Below are 18,710 nucleotides of genomic sequence, written 5' to 3' on the forward strand. Positions count from 1 at the left end.
CTCAGTTTCACTTCAGTCTGGAGCTGAACACAGACACACCGCTCTGCAGCTCTGATGTCTTCAAGCTTTCTGTTCATATACATCTGTTCAAATGTACCTAGAATTAATAAATAAACCCACAACGTGTTTACACAATCCCTTATGGGAAATTAGTGCCTCTATATCATGATAGCCCACATGGCACAAGCCACTCTAATGACCAAGAAAAGGAGATGAAGATTACATCGAAGACCTACTGCAGTGTCCTGTTCTTCCACCTCCTTCTTTAAGACGTTAGTAGGAGCTGAAGATGACTCTGGAATTACAGCTGTTGTCCGTTCATCCCTGGATAACCTGCAGCTTAGTGATCCATCCTTCCACGCCTTCTGTCAAGAATAATAGTGGATAATAACAATCTGGATCTCTTCAGTTTTGAGCAATATAGGGGGCTGATTCCATGGTCCCAAGGTCCCAGTAGGTAGCCATGCAAATGGTGAGAATTCACAGGAGCACACTCCATGGTTTTCTACCCAATCATTTCAGGCCACAGGAAGTCACAGGCCACATGCTACAATTTCCCATGACACCCTCCCTATCAGTGCCTCTCCATGGTGGAACCGTAGGATTGTGGAACCAGCCCTTGTCTGAACACTGCTTGATAAAGCTTAGTCGTTGTATCACAGTTATTAAGCATTCCTTTGATTGTATTTGAATTACATGAGACACGCAACCAGGACCTACCATGATCCCAAGTGCCTAGAAAAGGACCACAATCATTCAACCTTTGCACTTTATATTATTGACGCCACTGTATTATTCCATGAGTTGGAGGACATAGGCAGGACTTACAGCCAACAGTCTATAGCAAATAGAGTCTACTTACTTAAAAAGCAACAAAAACGATTTAAACAACACCCAGCAGTAAACAATCTTTTAATTCAGCAAACATAGTCTATTTAAACAATCTCGACAAACTACAGCAAACAGAACTCCTGACTGAAACCACAGCAACACCTTTCGATTCCAGTAGCATTATTTCTCCAGCAAAATGCTGGAGGATAGCTACATTATACAAATAAACCGTGTAAAATCAATCCCAGTTACATATAGTGCAGGTTCCAGGTGTGATTGATGGGGAAATTACCCAATCGTCTCCATTCTGGCAGGGTGTGATGTCTCAGTATTAACACTGTAATGTATCCTGGTGGACTAGCTGGTACAATGGATTTGCATAGTTATCACTGGGATGTGGGTGAATCTAGCCCAGATTGATGCACTAATGGCCTTGTATTTCATTGGGGCCAGTGGCATTCCTGTGGTGGAAGTCCACTGGACAATGAATGGCAAAACCCAATAATACTAGAATGCTATCATTTATTGTGAGGGGAATTGAATACAAAAGTAGGGAGGCTATGTACAGGGGCGCTAATAAGACCACATCTGGAGTACTGTGCACCTTATTTAAGGAAGGATGTAAATGCGTTGGAAGCAGTTCAGAGAAGGTTTACCAGACTAATACCTGGAATGGGCGGGTTGTCTTATGAGGAAAGGTTGGACAGACTAGGCTTGTATCTGCTGGAGTTTAGGACACTTGATTGAAACATATAAGATCCTGAGGGGACTTGACAGGGTGGATATGGAGAGGATGTTTCCTCTTGTGGGAGAATCTAGAACTTTTTTTTAAACTTGCTCACAGGATGTGGGCATCTCTGGCTAGGCCAGCATTTATTGTCCTTGGTCAGGGGGCATTTATGAGTCAACTCTATTGCTGTGGGCCTTCCCTAAAAGGCATTAGTGAACCAGATGGGTTTTTATGAATTTCAGCAATGGTTTCATAGACATTTTCTGGAAGCCATTCCAGATTTCTTTTTTACTGAATTTTCATTATCTGCTATGGCAGAATTTGAACCCAGCTCCCCAAAGCATTACCCTGAATTGCTGGAATACTAGTCCAGTGAAAACACCATTATGCCACTACTTCCCAGCTAGAAGTCACTGTTTAAAGATAAGGGGTCTCCCATTTAAAACGGAGATGAGGTGAAATTTTTTTCTCTCAGAGGGTGGTGAGTCTTTGGAACTCTCTTCCTCAAAAGGAGTTGGAAGCAGAGTCATTGAATATTTTTAAGGCAGAGCTGGATAGATTCTTGGTAAGCAAGGGGGGGGGGGGGGGTGAAAGGTTATTGGGAGTAGGTGGGATGCAGATTTCAGGTTACTGTCAGATCATTATCTTATTAAATGGCAGAGCAGGCTCGAGGGGCTGAATGGCCTACACCTGCTCCTAGTTCGTATGTAAAGTGTTATGGATATGGGGCCCCCAAAGGGGTTTTCAGTTTCAGACACAATTCCTCCTGGCCCACAGTTTAGCTGCTGGAGTAGATTATAGATGTTTAGGGATACTATGAGAGATAAGGCTGGGCAGTCTGAAGCTTGTTCCCAGTGGCTATGGGTCCAGAGCACAAAGTTGACCACAGTTTGGCATCAATTTAGCAACTGCAGCTACAGAGGCCATAGGATTGCTGGTGTGAGAAATGGAAAATGACATTCGAGGGCAGTAGGGATGATCTTCCAAAACTGGGGCTAACCACGCTACGCCATCCACATCCTGCCACCCCAGCTTTGTGGGCAAAGCAGCAGGACCAATGCTGGCACAGGTACCACCTAACACATGCATAATGCCTGACCCCAGGACATGAGCTGGGGGCAGGGACTCTTCTTCCCATTGTGTTTGAAACCTTGCTCTGCCACCGTCAGAATGGGATGACAGCTTCACACAACTGATAAATTATAATATTCACAGGGCCAGCAAACTCTGTTACTGTAACGTGACACATTATAGTACTGGCATGTCAGTGATTCCATGACCATAACATGGCGTCCAATATTATTCACAGCTCAGGGATTCTATTACTGTAATGTGACTCATCATAATATTAACAGGTCAGTGACCCTATTAATGTAACGTGACGCATATTATTCACAGATCGCTGACTCTATTACAAGGAAGTGATGTATTACAATATTTGGGGGTCAATTACTCTTATTAACGCAATATAATAATCAGAGGGCAGTGACTCTATTACAGTAACATGATGTATTATAACATTCACCAGTCAGTGATTCTATTATCATAATATGGTGTGTTATAATATTCATAGATCAGCTATTCTATTACAGTGACATGACGTATTTAAAATATCTGCCAGTCACTGAGTCAATTACTGCAATGTGATGTGTTATAACATTCATGGCTGAATGATCCTATTACAGTAATGTGACGTATTATAATCTTCAAAAGGTCACAGAGACAATTACCATAACATGATGCATTATAATATAGACGGATCAGTGACACTATTACTGCAACACGATGCGTTATAATATTGATAGGTTAGCAACTCTCTTACCATAAGTTAACATGTTGCAATATTCATGGGTCAGCAACTGTATTATCACAACGGCCCGGATTTTGCGGGTCCCATAGCAGCAAACACTGAAACGTTCACCACTATAGAGGGCCACAATGGCGCTGCAACTCCCAGCAATCGCACTTGCGCTGAAAACTAATAGTTGCGTTGTGCCACAATAGGTTCCGGCAGAGTTATGCTGACAATCCCACCACACTGTAAAGCATCAAGGAAGTGTAATTCAGGAATATGGGCTGATTGCCCAGAAGTTATGTTTATTTTCATTTAGGACTGATACTAGCAGGCGTAGGGCCTGGTCAGGAGCACATCCACCATTAGAAAGCCATTGGCAGCACAAATTTGATGAATTTAATGGTCTTGTTAGACCTACTTTTTAATGAAATTAATTCTAAGCTTGCATTGCAATATGCAACAGAAAATTCAGAATTTAAATCTTGAGTTTACAAACATGTTGCAAACTGAATTTAAAAAAGCAAATTCAATAGAAACCAATTTCACTTTCCAAAGTGGTGAAAAATGATCAGACAGCTTAATCTGTTCATGTTATAACATCTAAAATTAATCAAGCACATTAACATTGAATAGGACATGACAATCCAGCAGCCTCCATACAAATTAACTTCAGAGACATTTCATGTCCTGTTTGAAAATGATTGCCCCGGGGCTCATTATAGCTGAGGCTGTGTTCACTTTTCCATCATTTAGTAAAACCTGGCTTTCTGAGATACAGAATCCTGAATGAGCAAAAATAGTAAGCCAAAGAATTATGGATTGAAATTGCAGTCTTTGATAGAAGTTCCTTATATCTTAACTTGATGGTGTGGACTATGCAGAAGGGACTCTTCGAAGTATATGGGCTTATGATGATGCCAGTTTAGGCAATATGATCTTAGGAGAAGTTCAAATGGTGTTCGAAGCAGAACGCACTCACCAATAAACATTTGTTAACACCATTAAATTATAAGCAAAGCTGCCAGTGGAGGGAATGACAAGTGGAAACGACTGTTTACTGTAGACTTAATAAAGGATATTAAAAATAAACAAAGCACTTGTGTTTTTCCGCTGTCTTCTTTTCTAAATGAACGATTATAAATCCTAGCTTTTGCACATCCTTTCGCTACACATGTATGAAGAGTAGGGTGTGGGGAGAGGATGTTGCTTCTGAATCCCTCTGGATAGCTTCAGTGCAATTCTAGATCGTGGTGAACTGGATAATGTCTTTACCTTTGAGACTGAAGAGCTGGGTTCAAGTCCCACACTGGGACTTAATAGTCATGAAAGGTGTGTTCATGATGTGACCAAACAGGTTGATCTGAGTCATACAGACTTGAAATGTTAAATCTGTTTCCTGCTGCATTTTCTGTTTGCGTTTCAGATTTCCAGCATCTGCAATACTTTGCTTTTATTTAATCCTTCCAATATGCCTCTGACAGGCAGTAAGAGCAGGAGAGTCTCCTGGTCACCCAGAACTGTGTGGTAGCTGCAGTGCAACGGTGCAACAGCCTCCCAATGTTAAAGACTCCACAAGCAGGTTCTTACCATGGGCTTTGTAGCAAGCACCCTCCTCGCTTTAAGAGAGTTCCAGACTAGGAGGGAGGGAGATTCATGTGCTAAGAGTGTGAGATAGGTTGTCATGGACAGAATGTATTTGCTATCTTACTATGCATAATCAGTAATGTTTTGAACATGTTTTGAAGTAATGAAAAAATCTTTTCTTACCCTTGGAGTTTGTATTCAATTAAATAATCAAGCAGCAAGCTTTTGTGAGTTTAAAATAAAGAAGGCTATTTATTCTCACACACTTACCCCAAATTAACGCAACATTACACACTCAGTCACACACACAATGATTGGATACAGATAAAGATAGTGCACTTTTACATATTACAGTTAATTCAGTCTCTGATTTATGATTTCTAGTCTCTCACATGACAGGGCTGTGGTTTCTTGAATGGATTTGATGATTTAAAGTTAAAGTAAGGGCCTTGTAAAGTGAAGGGTTCACAGCAGGTTGTGAGGTTTCTTGTAGTAAAATATCGAAGAGGTTGGTTTTCAGATGAATTTTGAAACTGGAACAGGTTAAGCACTTGCTCGTTTCTGAGTCTGGGCCTCAGACTAGCTGATAACTAATGGTTCCGATGGATCTCCTGGGTCCTGAGGTAAGGTTGCAGTCCCTGAAACTAGGTTTGATCACATGACCACTGGGTTAACACTTCTGAGGTCCACCCAGTCTGGTTTGGATGGGGAGGCCTTTGTGGTACAATGGGATGTTGATAGTCACCATTAAGTTTCGATCTTCCCTTTTGTTGAATATGAAACATGAAGACAGGCAGTCTTGAAGCTCCATAGTCTTTAGGTGTTGGCCCATCCTTGAACAATGAGATGTGTAAATTCCACAAATAGCTGTGAGGTACCATCACCAATGTCCATATTTAATTAGGTATTCGCCAATGACTTGATACTATCTGTGGTCGAAATGCCAAAAGTAACCTAATTTGTGGCAGCCATCTTACCAGCTTGTTTGTGTACAATTTTTTGAAGCATTGACTGAAAGTTACATCATATGACATGGCTGTACTGGGAATGAAATGGGAGCTGAATTTATTTTATGAAAACATCATTTGTTCTTTTCTCTGACAGTTTAAAGTATTTCAAATGCTAAAGTCCACTATGGATTCACAGGTCCTCCTGAAAACCAAGCCTGTTTGCCCAAAACGTTCCCAGGACCAGTCACTGGGCATTCAAAGTCTGTAAAAGTTTATGAAAGTGTTAAAGTGATTTTAAAGTTTTTTAAAGTATTTAAAAGTTTATAACAATTTTCCAAAGTTTATAGAAGCGTTTAACAGTGTTTAGAAGTATTTAAATATTTTTAAAAGTGTTCTGAATGTTTAAAAGGATTGAAAATCACAGTAAAACATTTATCTGCCATCAAGCTGAGACCGATCTCAAGGGGTGTGTCTTCAGTTCCTGACATCATTCGGGGTGTGGCTTCTCTGGCTGTGCCACACTGCTGGGCCTCACTGATCCTTTCATAAGACCATAAGACATAGGAGCAGAAATTAGGCCATTCGGCCCATCGAGTCTGCTCTGCCATTCAATCATGGCTGATAAGTTTCTCAACCCCATTCTCTCACCTTCTCTCCATAACCTTTGATCCCCTTACCAATCAAGACCTATCTATCTCGGTCTTAAATACACTCAATGACCTGGCCTCCACAGCCTTCTGTGGCAATGAATTCCATAGATTCACCAATCTCTGGCTAAAGAAGTTTCTCCTTATCTCTGTTCTAAAAGGTCTTCCCTTTACTCTGAGGCTGTGCCCTCGGGTCCTGGTCTCTCCTACTAATGGAAACATCTTCCCCACGTCCACTCTATCCAGGCCTTTCAGTATTCTGTAAGTTTCAATCAGATCCCCCCATATCCTTCTAAACTCCATCGAGTATAGACCCAGAGTCCTCAAACGTTCCTCATATGTTAAGCCTTTTATTCCTAGGATCGTTCTCGTGAACGTCCTCTGGACCCTCTACAGGGCCAGAACATCCTTCCTGAGATACGGGGCCCAAAATTGCTTACAATATTCTAAATGTGGTCTGACCAGAGCCTTAAGCCTCAGCAGCACATCCAACTTTCAATGTTGAACCTTGCTGCAGCCTCTGAACCAGGTAAGGTTGTACTGCAGTCAGCAGCGAAAGATGCCACTTTGCTGCTGACTGCAAAATCCAGGCCAATATGATGCATTATAATAATTTGCAGGTCAGCTGCGCTATTACTGTAAGATGTCATATTATAATATTCACAGGTCAGTGACTCTATTACCATAAGATGTGGTGGGATGGCACTAGGAGCATTGCTCATTTGGCGAGGTAGCACAGACCTGACTCCTGCGCTGTAACAACTCTGCGGCTTTGTGAAGATGATGCATTTCAACCTTTGCAGGTCACTAAGCCAACTCCATAATGTGATGTATTATCATATTTACCGCTCAGCGACCCTGTTTCTATAATGTGGTGTATTATCATATTCACAAGATACTGATTCTATCAACGTGACAAAGCCTACTATCACCTTCAAGAGTCAGGGTCTCCATCGCCATAACTTGACCTGAGGGGCCTCAGGTCTGACTTCCATTGAGCCTTTGGATCTCCTACATTGGGCCTGAAAACAGGCCGAAACCAATTTTCCATTCATTGACTCAGCAAGGGTGAAGGAGGATGATGATAGTCCATGTGAGTCCTTTCAACAAAGCTAAGTAACAGAGGGACAGAAACAGGCTGACTGGCGTTTTCTTGCTCTTACTCTCTTGCCGGGAATCATTCTACAGTCAAGTGGAAAGACAGAAACCCAAGTCAAGGACAAGGCCTTTAACCAGCAAAAAAAAAAATAGCTGCAGTGAAGCAAAGTAAATGGAAGGGAGAATTGGTGACTGGAACCAGAGATAAATCATGGGAATGAGTTAAGCAGGAGATTACAAGTGCTACAGATATGTTCTGGTAAAAGGGAATGTGTCAAAGGCAGAGGTTCCATGGATGAACAGCCAGATTAGATTGAGTTTGCGACTGAAAGTGGAACAGGCTTACCGGGTAGATAAAAATGAATCAATACCATGGCAAATATAAAGATTATAGGAAATCTACAAAAGGGGACATAACAGGTTGTAGGAAGGAAAGTTAACAAAACTGTAAGAGGAAATGCTTTCTACATGTACTTTAGTAATAAGGGAATAGTCAAGGTGTGGGTAGGGATGAAGTTTGTTATGGAGATTGAGGGAATGGCAGAGATAGTTAACGGGGAGAGTTTTTTCACACACAGAGGGGAAGATTTTATGGAGCTCGCAAGAGTGGGAAACACGCTTGCAGGGTGACAGATTTAGGCAGGAGTCGAAATTTTGATTTCCCAGTGGTGGGTTGAGACGCAGATATTAAGTCAGTGGTGTGTAAAGTCTTATCCTGGCCTGTGGCAGGTTTGTCCTTGTAATCCATTTGCATGCCATGAATACTCATTGACACAAAATCTTTTATAATTACATCCTGCCTTCAAGATAGAGTCAGCGGCACACGAGAACCTTGTGGCACCCAATTCACGTTCAGTTAAAGGTGGCATGCACCACTCGGGATTGTGCAGTTGTGTCTGAGGTCAGTGGTTTTCCTTGCTGAATTCTATGGCACAAGGGAGGGGAAGAGGAGAATGGCAGCTTGCATGGAGGCTCAGGATCAGAAAGGGCAAGTTGGGGTGAGATGGTGTGTGTGGAGTGCGGTTACGGGGCATTGAGGAATGGAAGAGGGAAGAGCCGAGGGTTCTGGGCATGGTGGGTGGAGGTTTGGTTGTGAACAATGAAAGGATTTGAAAATCTCATTGCTCATCAGTTCTCTGGGTGAAATCCATGGACACGCAAGTTCTCATCTCACTGTCTGCCTTCTTCATACAGTTCAATTGCTGGAATATCTAGGGGTCTCATACACCCAATATTCCTGCAACCTCAGGAGCAGCAGAAGAGGATGCAACAAAAGAGGGCATTGGAATTGGAGCATCGACACTCATGAGGTTAACTGAGTTGAGGGGCGGATGGTGAGGACATGTTTTAAACCACGTATGGGAAGTTCTATCATTGAGAATACCGAGTTCCTTGCATCAAAGGCGACATCTTGCTCATGTGTTTCCTCTAAACTCTTCCCCTTCCAGATCAATGTGTAATGTTTCTCTTTCAATGATCCGCTCTTGGCGAACCTGGTCTCTTGTAGGGAAACTGTCAATGTTGAGCTCATCAAATTCCATGTTGATCACGGGCTGTCTTGCACACATCATCGCCCATCTGCAAGTTGTCTGTCAATCCTGCGCACATGGTACCAATGTTCCGGCTTGCCAATCAAAGAGTTGGCGTGATGGATTCAGTCCACTGTTGAGAAGAGACTCTAAGCTCCAAGCACCCATTGAAGCAAATGGACCGTGGTGGGTCAGTACCTTACTTGTTGGGGGCTTGAGGCGGGCAGGAGCTGACCGGTGAGACATGATGGTCCCTCCCACCATCAGAGGCAGCCCGTAGCACCCAGTCAAGTTGGGCTTATCACTTGTAACTGCTGTATCCTGTATTGTGTTAAAGCTCTGCAGTGAAACTGGAGTGTCCTGTCCAGGGAGCAATGCATGGAGACCCTGGGCTGTCCAAAAATTAGTGTCCCCCTCTCGACCTCCCCAGTTGAGTCCAGAGGGATGCAGAGCGCCATGTTTGGCACCAGCCTGGTTGCAGCAGGTGCCGGAAAGATGACACATTAAGACATGAGTCTGCCTTTGGGCTCCACTCCGGATTTTATGTCAGGATTTACTCCCTTAGCCTTCAGCTCTCCCGAGGTATCCACAGGACAGTGGAGCTGTTCCCCCAGAGCTGGGAGTTTGGTTTATGAGTGCCAGGGTCTGTCCACATGCTGGTGGGCCTGCACACGGCATGTCTGGGGGTCAAACCTCCTCTGAGTTGCTCTGAAGCTTTAGCCTGGGGTTGTGAGGGACTCAGTTTCTGTGTGTCATGGTGAGGGGGCACAGCTGAGGACTTGCCGATGGAAAGGCTGCGTACTGACAGGAAGGGGTCTACACATCTGGCTCTCTTTTCACACTGCTGCAGGCCAGCAACGTAGGCTAAAAATGAGGAGCAAACTAGCATACAAAAGCGGAAAGCATGATAACTCTCTTCACACACGCTTGGACAGTGGTTGCGTTGATGGTTCAGTGGAAGACCCCTTTCCCACTATGATTCCCAGCCAATGCAAGGTTAGTCTGCAATTTGCATGTGGCTTGGACAATAACCCTGAGATTATTACCCTTGAGGTCCTGCTTTTTAATTTAGCACCTAATTTTGTGATCCTCTTTCATCAGGACCTCCTCCCTGTTCCTACCCACGTCACTCGTTCCAACATGGACCACAACAACTCGATTTCCGCCCTCCCTTTCCAAGTACCTCTCCAGCCACTTAGAGACATCCATTAACCTGGCACCGGGTAGGCAACACACCCTTTGGGGTTTTCGTCCTTAGCTGCAGAGAACATAAACTATCCCCCTTATTATAGAGTCCCCAGTTACTAGCACTTTTCTACTCTGCATTCTCCACAGGCTTCTGAGTGGTGCCTTGGTCTTCATTGTGGCTCTCCTCTCTGCAGTCTTTCTCCTTGTCCTCATAGGTAGCAACTGCATCGTATCTATTGGACAGGACCGGTGTCTGCAGTAGCCCCATCATAACTTCTCCTAAATCCTCACTGACGGCTCTCTATCAGTCACACCCTCCCCTTTCTGAACCTGTATTTTCCCCTGCGGTGTGACTATATTCTGGATAAAGCTGCCCAGAAACTCCTCCCCCTCCCTTATGTGTCGGAGTCTCTCCAACTCACACTCCAGCTCAATGACTCTGAGCTGGAGAGATTCAAGACAGAAGTATCTCCTGCAGGTGTCTGGGAGGTGGTGGCGTAGTGGTACTGTCACTAGACCAGTAATCCAGAGACCCAGGACAATGCTCTGGGGACCTGAGTCCGAATCCCACCAGGGCAGATGATGAAATTTGAATTCAATAATAATCTGGAATTAAAAAGTCTGATGATGACCACGAAACCATTGCCGATTGTCATTCAAACCCATCTGGTTCACTAATGTCCTTTAGAGAAGGAAATCTGTTGTCCTTACCTGGTCTGGCCTACATGTGACTCCAGACCCACAGCAATGTGGTTGACTCTTAAATGCCCTCTGAACAAGGGCAATTAGGGATGAACAGTAAATGCTGGCCTAGCCAGCGATGCCCACATCCCATGAATGAATTTAAAAAAAGGTGTTTGCTCGGGACAGTCTTGCTATTCACAACCTGCTCAGCTATATCTTAGACTAGCCTTATTATATTTATTTACTTAATTAAATTCTTTATTTAATGATTACTTGCAGTTACATCAAGTAGTTTAACTAGTTAATTTGTAAATTTAACACAGTATTTATACTTATCCAGTCCTAGTTTAAACTACGGCCCTAGTTTACAGAAAAAAAAACTTTTAAAACTCACCAATCAATCACCGACCTGCTTACCTAATTTTATGCCTCTGGACTTTAGCTCTCAGTCTAGCTGACTCCCGTTCCCTCGCCCAGACGACCCCTTGTTTTGTAAAAGACCAGAACAACACCCCTTCCCTCACCGTCCCGAATTCCCCCACTCACCAAATTCCCTCAGTTAATTAAGCATTCTGTCAAAGTAGTGCTCCATTGAGGTGGCCATTGTACTCCTTACTTTGTGAGAAAACAAAAACTTCCTGCATTTATACTATAAGAAATCCCAAAGACCTGAGTCTGGCCCGGCTGACATGGTAACCAATTCTAACTCATCACCGAATTAACTAACTGTGCAGCTGCCACTAGCAGGCAGCTTGTTTACCACTGACTAAGACTGAAAGAAACTATAAGTGAAGGGTACAGTTAAATGAAATGGTAAATGCAAAAAATGACTAGATTTTAGAATGAGATCAACACATAAAATTCCCTCACTCACCAAATTCCTTGAGTTAAGTAAGTACTCCATTGAAGCGATACTCCATTAAGCTGGACTTTGTGTTACACAATTAGATGTCCTGGGATCTTTCATGTCTACTGGAGCCAGCAGATGGGCTCCCACTTCAACATCTGGCCCTTGTCCGTCGACCGGACACGCCCTGGCGTGCCTTGTTGCCGTCCGGCGGCGGAGGCCCCCGATGGGAGGCCCTCTACGGAGGTGTCCTCCCCCTTTCTATCGGGGACCTGGGTTGGAGGGTGTTGCATGCAGCAGTCCCTTATAATAAGAGGATGCATAGGTTCACGGACTCTCAGGACACGTGCCCTTTTTGCGGTCTTGTGGAGTCCGTGGACCATGTATACATAGGGTGTTGTAGGCTGCACTCCCTTTTTAGTTATTTGAAAAACCTTTTATTGATGTTTTGTTTGCACTTCAGCCCTGCGCTCCTGATCTATGGGCACCCGGTGCGGAAGGGGGTCGGGAAGGAGGAGGACCTCCTCGTGAACCTGCTCCTGGGCCTGGCCAAGTTGGCAATTAACAGGTCCAGGCAGCGGGCGATCGACGGGGGAGTCCCGCCCGATTGTTTGTCCCTCTTCCGCGGCTACGTTCGCTGCCGGATGTCCCTGGAGAAGGAGCACGCGGTGTCTGCTGGCACTCTCGAGGCCTTCCGTGCTTGGTGGGCACCGCGGGGACTGGGGTGTTTTGTTGACCCCTTTAATCACATTTTGATTTAAAGTCTGTAAGTTTCCTTTAAACTTTGTTCTTGGTTTTACAGCTGACCTGAATTAGGGGCTGTGCCTGATTTATCCCAATTTTGTTGATTTGGTTTTCATTTAAAAGATTATCTGGTTTGATGGATTTCGATGTGTTTCACTTTAAGAGAATATGCAAATGATCAAGGAGCCAGGATGTAAAGCAACATGTGACCAGCAGCCAGTTAGTAGTGTAAGAGTTGCAGGATCCCAAGAGTAGATCTGTCTGTTGAGCTATCCTGTAATGTGTATAAACATCAATTGGCGTCTTCAAGTAAATCAAACCTATTTATATTTTACCAGTCCTATGTGAGAGATTGGTGAGTTTGTATAAATGAACCCAGGAACACAACATGGTGGCAGTGGTGTGAGTTTGAAGATCTCAGGAGCAGCCACAGATAAGATTTGGTGCAAAAGAGAGGTTGTGCGTGCACTGAAATTCTGGGAGGCAGAGTCCCTCTACAGACAGTACTTTGCAGAACAGTGAGTACCTGATATGTGGGATAGCCAGATCGATGGTGAACAGGAGCAATGAGTTAGTTCAGAGTCACAGTCAGTTTTGAATCAGGCAGAAAAGCTGCAGGGCCACTGAGACATCCACAGATGTCATTCCTGCGCAGAAGACAAAAATGTGCAAAATGGCAAAATAGCGCTATTGGGATGAGTGTGGCAAAAATATGAATTGCAGCCAAAAAACAGAGGGAAGAAAATAAAACGAAACAGCAGCTGCACTGCTAACATGGAGTAGAGAGGTTACAGATCCCTTATAAGTCGAGAGTGTCTGTAAAAGACAGGGAATGTCAGCAAAATGACCACCAAATTCTCCAGCGTGAATTGGAAGGCCACAGATGTCCCATGGGAATTTAGGATTTTTAAACAAAGGATGGAATTATGCTTTTTAGATTTATCGATCATAGAACCAGATAAACAGGCGGTGAAAACAAAGACAGCCATTGAAAATACGGGGTTGCACAGAGTCAACACTTCGGGCCAGTCTGAGGAGGATCAGGAGGATCCTGTCAAGTTGTGGAACATACTGGGGCATCAGCTTTGTGTAAAGGCAAACGTAAGAATACATTTATTGGCTTACAGACAACAAGCACAAGGATCAACTGATCAGTTTATCAGCAAGTGCCGTGATAAGAGCAAGGACTGCCATCTTTTGGAAGTTGAGCTGCCTGAATGGATAACGGAGCAGGTTATAGCTTCAATGCCGATCAAAGCCTTCCAAACAGACCTTTTGAAAAAAAAGAAAGGTCACGATATTGATACACTGCTAAAAGAGGGGAGAAAACATGCAGGCATTGTGGCTGGACAACAATACCTGCAAACATTGGGTGCAGCTACCAGTATTGGTGCAGTAGCCAGTGATAAAATCCCAATACCTGCTTGAAATAAAGATAAAGTCTAAGACTGGCTTCTTCCGACAGTTTTATTTTTGGTGCTTAAAACTCTACAGAGAATCTGTTTTCTCTTTTGCTCTTTTGAGTAACCAAATAAACTAAATTAAAGAAAATGAAGGACAAAGTAAGGAGTTTTCTCTTTTATACATTCAAATGGATACTTAGCTAGTTAACTGATAATTATCAACTGAACTCCTTGTGAGTTCACTGCTTTCTTCCCCAACAGCCAGGATACAGAAAGCAAGCAAGCCGTGTGGTCTCCTGCACCCATAATGAAGCTGTCCTGCACTCCAAGACCTTTGCAAGGTATGGGGTGGAAAAGGACATTGGGCTTGCCAATGCAGGAAATCTGGTTCTGGAGGTGCGACTAGAGATTACAATAAGACACGGCCAAAGAAAAAGCGTGTGCAGCATACTGACAGCAACAACAGGGAGTACACCAGAGACCAATGTAAATGCAAGCTCAAACACAAGGTTAGCGGCAAGACAAACAAGGGTGAAGATTCAGAGTGTGAACCAGAAAGCAAAAATGCTTTCCACATTGTGAATGGGACACAATGTGTGGATGAAGTCAAACACTTAGAAGCTTTTGCTACTGTCAGCATCATATGTCCAAAGAGAAGCAGCATACACGCTCACACCGGAGCAAGCGCAAACATTTAACATATCCTTCCGGACTCTGACTGGTATCTGGATCATTGGGATGCAATGATGCAACCTACACTCAATGGGTCACCATTCATTGCACCAGTACAATGACATTGAAATGCAGCCAAGGCAAGTCTGCAGGGGGAGCACAAGTATTCTACCTGGCAGGCACAAGCCAACTAGCAGTAGCAGGGTTATTGGCTTGTACATGTGTCCATGAACGAGATCACCAAGATATCAATCGCAGAAGAGGCCAAAAATAATCACACTGAGTCAGTACATGACCTACAACAGATGAACCCAGACAGATCTGACGCTCCAAAGGTGATGCTGTCTTACATCAGAGAGAAGATGCAATCCCACTTCTAGAAAGTGCAGTGGGCACATATAGGAGAAGCTGAAGAGTGAGGTGGATGACATGGAGTGGAACAGCATTATCCATCAGATGCATCAGCATCTATCAGGCGCACACTGAAAAAAGATCTGGATATGGTTGGATCCAAGATGTTTAAATCCCACTCTAAAGATATGCCCACATAAGATTCCAACATTGGAGGAATTGAATCCCAAATTCACAGGGGCAAAGTTTTTCTCCAAGTTGGATGCCAAACATTGATTTAGCAGAGGGATCTCAAGAAATCACTACTTTCAGGGCACCGGTCAGAAGATACCGCTTCCAGAGATTACCTTTTGGTTCATCCAACAGTCCGGGTCTATTCCAGTAGCATATGGTCAGAATGACTGAAAATACCCCCGGATGCATATGCATCACCATTGATATTGCATTGATGGGTAAGACCAAATCTGCCCTCACTGATGGCAGCAGCTCACCGTGAAGGACTTGTCTTCAACAAAAAGAAATGCCAGGTCAATGTGGCTCAGATGAATTTTTTTCGGCTCTATTTACTTAAGTTCCTGGATCCACCCTGACCCAGGCAAACTCGAAGGTGTACGACATATGCCTACTCCCCAGGGCAAAGAGGACTTGCAGGAGATGTCTCGGATTCTTCAGCTGCTTAAAAGATGTAAAAAACCAACATCGCCGGTAGAGCATCATCACCGAGAGAGCTGTTAAGGACGGATGCTCCATTCGTATGACGGCAGGACCATCAACATGTGTTTGAGTCACTTAAACAGGCATTTTCAGGAGGGGCATGTGTTCCACCATGCTACAGCCCAAGAAAAGAGACGGTTTTAGAGGTTGATGCATCTCAAAAGGTTAGAAGGGTGCATTATGCAGGATGGTGAACCAATTCCATTTGCCTCCAAAAGTCTGTCACAAATGCAGTCCAATCATTCCAACAGAGTGCGAGACACCCACACTGGTATTCGGTATCACCAAGATCCACACGTACCTATTCAGTAAACGGTTCATTGTGGAAACTGACCACAAACTGTTTGAAATGATTTGATGCAAGCCAAGGGTGCCACCCAGACTGCAGCGACCTCTAAGAAAAATACAGGGATACAACTTTGAAGCCCAATACAAACCGGAAAACAAAATGGTCACTTCAGATACAGGCTACCCAATCCAAAAAAAAACTGCAGATGTTATGCTGGACCTACAAGTAGAAATAGAAGTAGAAGATGTACTCAACATAGACACAGACATCGAAGTAGAAGATATGCCCAAATGTCGATCTGATGATCTTTGGTCAACACAAATGCAACCAACCTCGAAAGGAAACACCAAACAATCCGTGACTGAAGGCATTATGGAGAGTTATTGTAGGAGGTTGGCCTAATACAATACAAGAAATGCCAGACACTCTCAGATGTTTTTGGATGTATAGAGATGAGCGAGGTATTCCAAGAGGCTTGATCTTCAAGGGAAACCAGGTGCTTGTACCTGAAGCTCTTCACCTGGACATATTGTCACAGTTACACCAGGGACATGTAGGCACCTGGGAAGGGAAACTGTGTATTGACCAGGGTTCAACGATATTGAGAAGGTAGCGAGGATGCCAGAGTTACCAACCACATCAACACAAAGAACCACTATGCCCTCAAAATTTCATTGGACACTTGGTCTAAAATTGCAGCAGATCTATTCACGGCAAGTCCATGGCAATGACTTTCTCCTAGTCACGAACCACTTTTCCAAATTTCCAATCATCAAACAATTGACGGATACCTCAAGTGCATTCGTGGCAGACACGATGAGTGCAATATTCAGTTTGTTCTGCACACCTTGTCAGGAAGATATAATAATTTTCAAAACTTTGGAATTTATTGTAAAGTGGAGTAATAGTGGGGTCTGTGTCTATGGGTCTGTGTGTGTGTGGGACTTAATTGAATTAAAGGCAGCCGGTCTGAAGGCTTTGATGTATCAGAAGATAAGCTAGTTTGAAATGTTAAGTAGGTAAACATGGGTGAAGTCAGGTGTAAAGGGAACATTTATATTTTTGAATAAACCAGACTACCTTGAAATGTTTCACTGAGCCAGGAGAAGTTAAGAAACAGTGTGTTTATTTTTCCCAAAGATTACTGGTAAAATTGATACTATGATAGGTTTTTATTATTAGAGAGGTAAAGTCTTGAGACATAGTGAAACAATGGGAATTTGCATTCAAAGGGGAAATCTGTATAAAGGCGATGAGGTTGAATGTAGGAGAGAAGGAATTCTAAGATCTAACAAGTGTGAAAAGCCTCCAGCATCTAAGCCTCAAGCTGCTGTCTAAAGAAACTGAAGTTAAGAAATTAAGAACTTTGAATTCGACTGTTCAGGGTATCATGTTACTTTGCCTGGATCTTTTAAAATCTATGGGAAAAATGTTCCCCCCGTTGGAGGGTAAGTGCGGGAGCGGAGGCGCCTCCGATTGGCACCCCCAATTGGGGGCATGCCGCCATTTTACGTGGGCGGGCCAACTAAAGTGTGAGGTCCACCAGGAAGCGCTAGCCCTCCCTGTGCGGGCGGGGGAGGGGCGGTATTCCCTCAGCCGAGAGTGCGCTCTTTTGCACATGTGCACGGAAGAGCGCACAGATCTCCCTGAGGCTAGGTGCTGCCTCAGGGAGATCGGCTCTGAATTAAAATTTTTAATAGAAATGATAAGAAAATTTCCCTGACATGTCCCCTCATGTGACACTGACACATGAGTTGGGACATGTCCATCACTTTTATTGAAAGATTTGATACAAATTTAAATACCCTCATGAAATTTCAACCTGCCCATGGATGAGGTTTCATGCTTTTTCACAAGCCCGTCAAGTTGGACGGGCAGGTCCATTAATGACCTTAATTAGTTTGTCAATGGCCTCAATTGGCCATTGACAGGTCAGCGGGTGCACAGCTGATTCAGCTGCACCCCCGCTGACCTGAAACTGGAAATGACGCGGGGTGACGTTGGGAATTCCACCCCGCGTCATTTTACGTGTCGGTGAGCGGGTCCCGCCCCCTACTCATCGACCAGGAGATCCTGCCCTACATGTTTTTACTGTTGCCTTAATGGAGGTGTAACTGGGAGTTAGATTAACGATGGAATTTAGAAGTTATCATAGTAGTAATTTGTAGATCAATGTATGTGCTTAAAATCAATTCTTCTTTGAATTTAGTTTTGTAAGAAACCTGTAAGACTCGGTGACCTTTTTACTGAACTCAAAGCCCGCATCTCCAACTAAGTACACATTGCATACATAGTTGTGGCAGCTGCTTCAAGTTTCCCTCTGAGACTTGGGCAGTTTCATTTACCACTCACCTGCCAGAACAACCTAAAGAGATCATATCAGACAACGGGCCATAATATACTAGAAGATCTTTTAGGGACGTGTGTGCTAAATGGGGCATAAATCATCCTCGACAGCCTCGTCACACTATACCAGATTCAACGGTTGTGCCAAGCGAATGGTTTGCATCATTAAAGCATGAATCACTTGAGGGTGACACCTTTAGACATGGGCTCACCGTCACCAGCGAGAATCATGTTTGGGAGGCAGGTTAGGACGACCTTGCCAAGTCATCACCTACACAAATTCTCAGGAATACAGGAGAAACCTCTCA

At 43.9% G+C, this 18,710-nt stretch overlaps 1 protein-coding gene across 6 annotated transcripts in view; it reads right to left on the reverse strand.

The window, feature by feature from the left end:
• The window catches only part of LOC121273298 (rho guanine nucleotide exchange factor 25-like), a 525,914-nt gene that overhangs the window by 186,607 nt on the left and 320,597 nt on the right, over window positions 1-18,710 (reverse strand). For 4 of the 6 annotated variants that reach the window (XM_041180384.1, XM_041180389.1, XM_041180387.1 and 1 more), the window contains one exon: window positions 237-365. The exons of 1 other annotated variant lie outside the window; for it this stretch is intronic. In XM_041180384.1, coding sequence (XP_041036318.1) covers window positions 237-365 — 129 coding nt within the window. The remainder of the gene's footprint in view (window positions 1-236; window positions 366-18,710) is intronic. One more of the 6 variants, XM_041180385.1, reaches the window with a different exon arrangement.

The sequence above is a fragment of the Carcharodon carcharias genome, chromosome X, assembly GCF_017639515.1.
Source record: "Carcharodon carcharias isolate sCarCar2 chromosome X, sCarCar2.pri, whole genome shotgun sequence".
Classification (NCBI taxonomy): Eukaryota; Metazoa; Chordata; class Chondrichthyes; order Lamniformes; family Lamnidae; genus Carcharodon; species Carcharodon carcharias.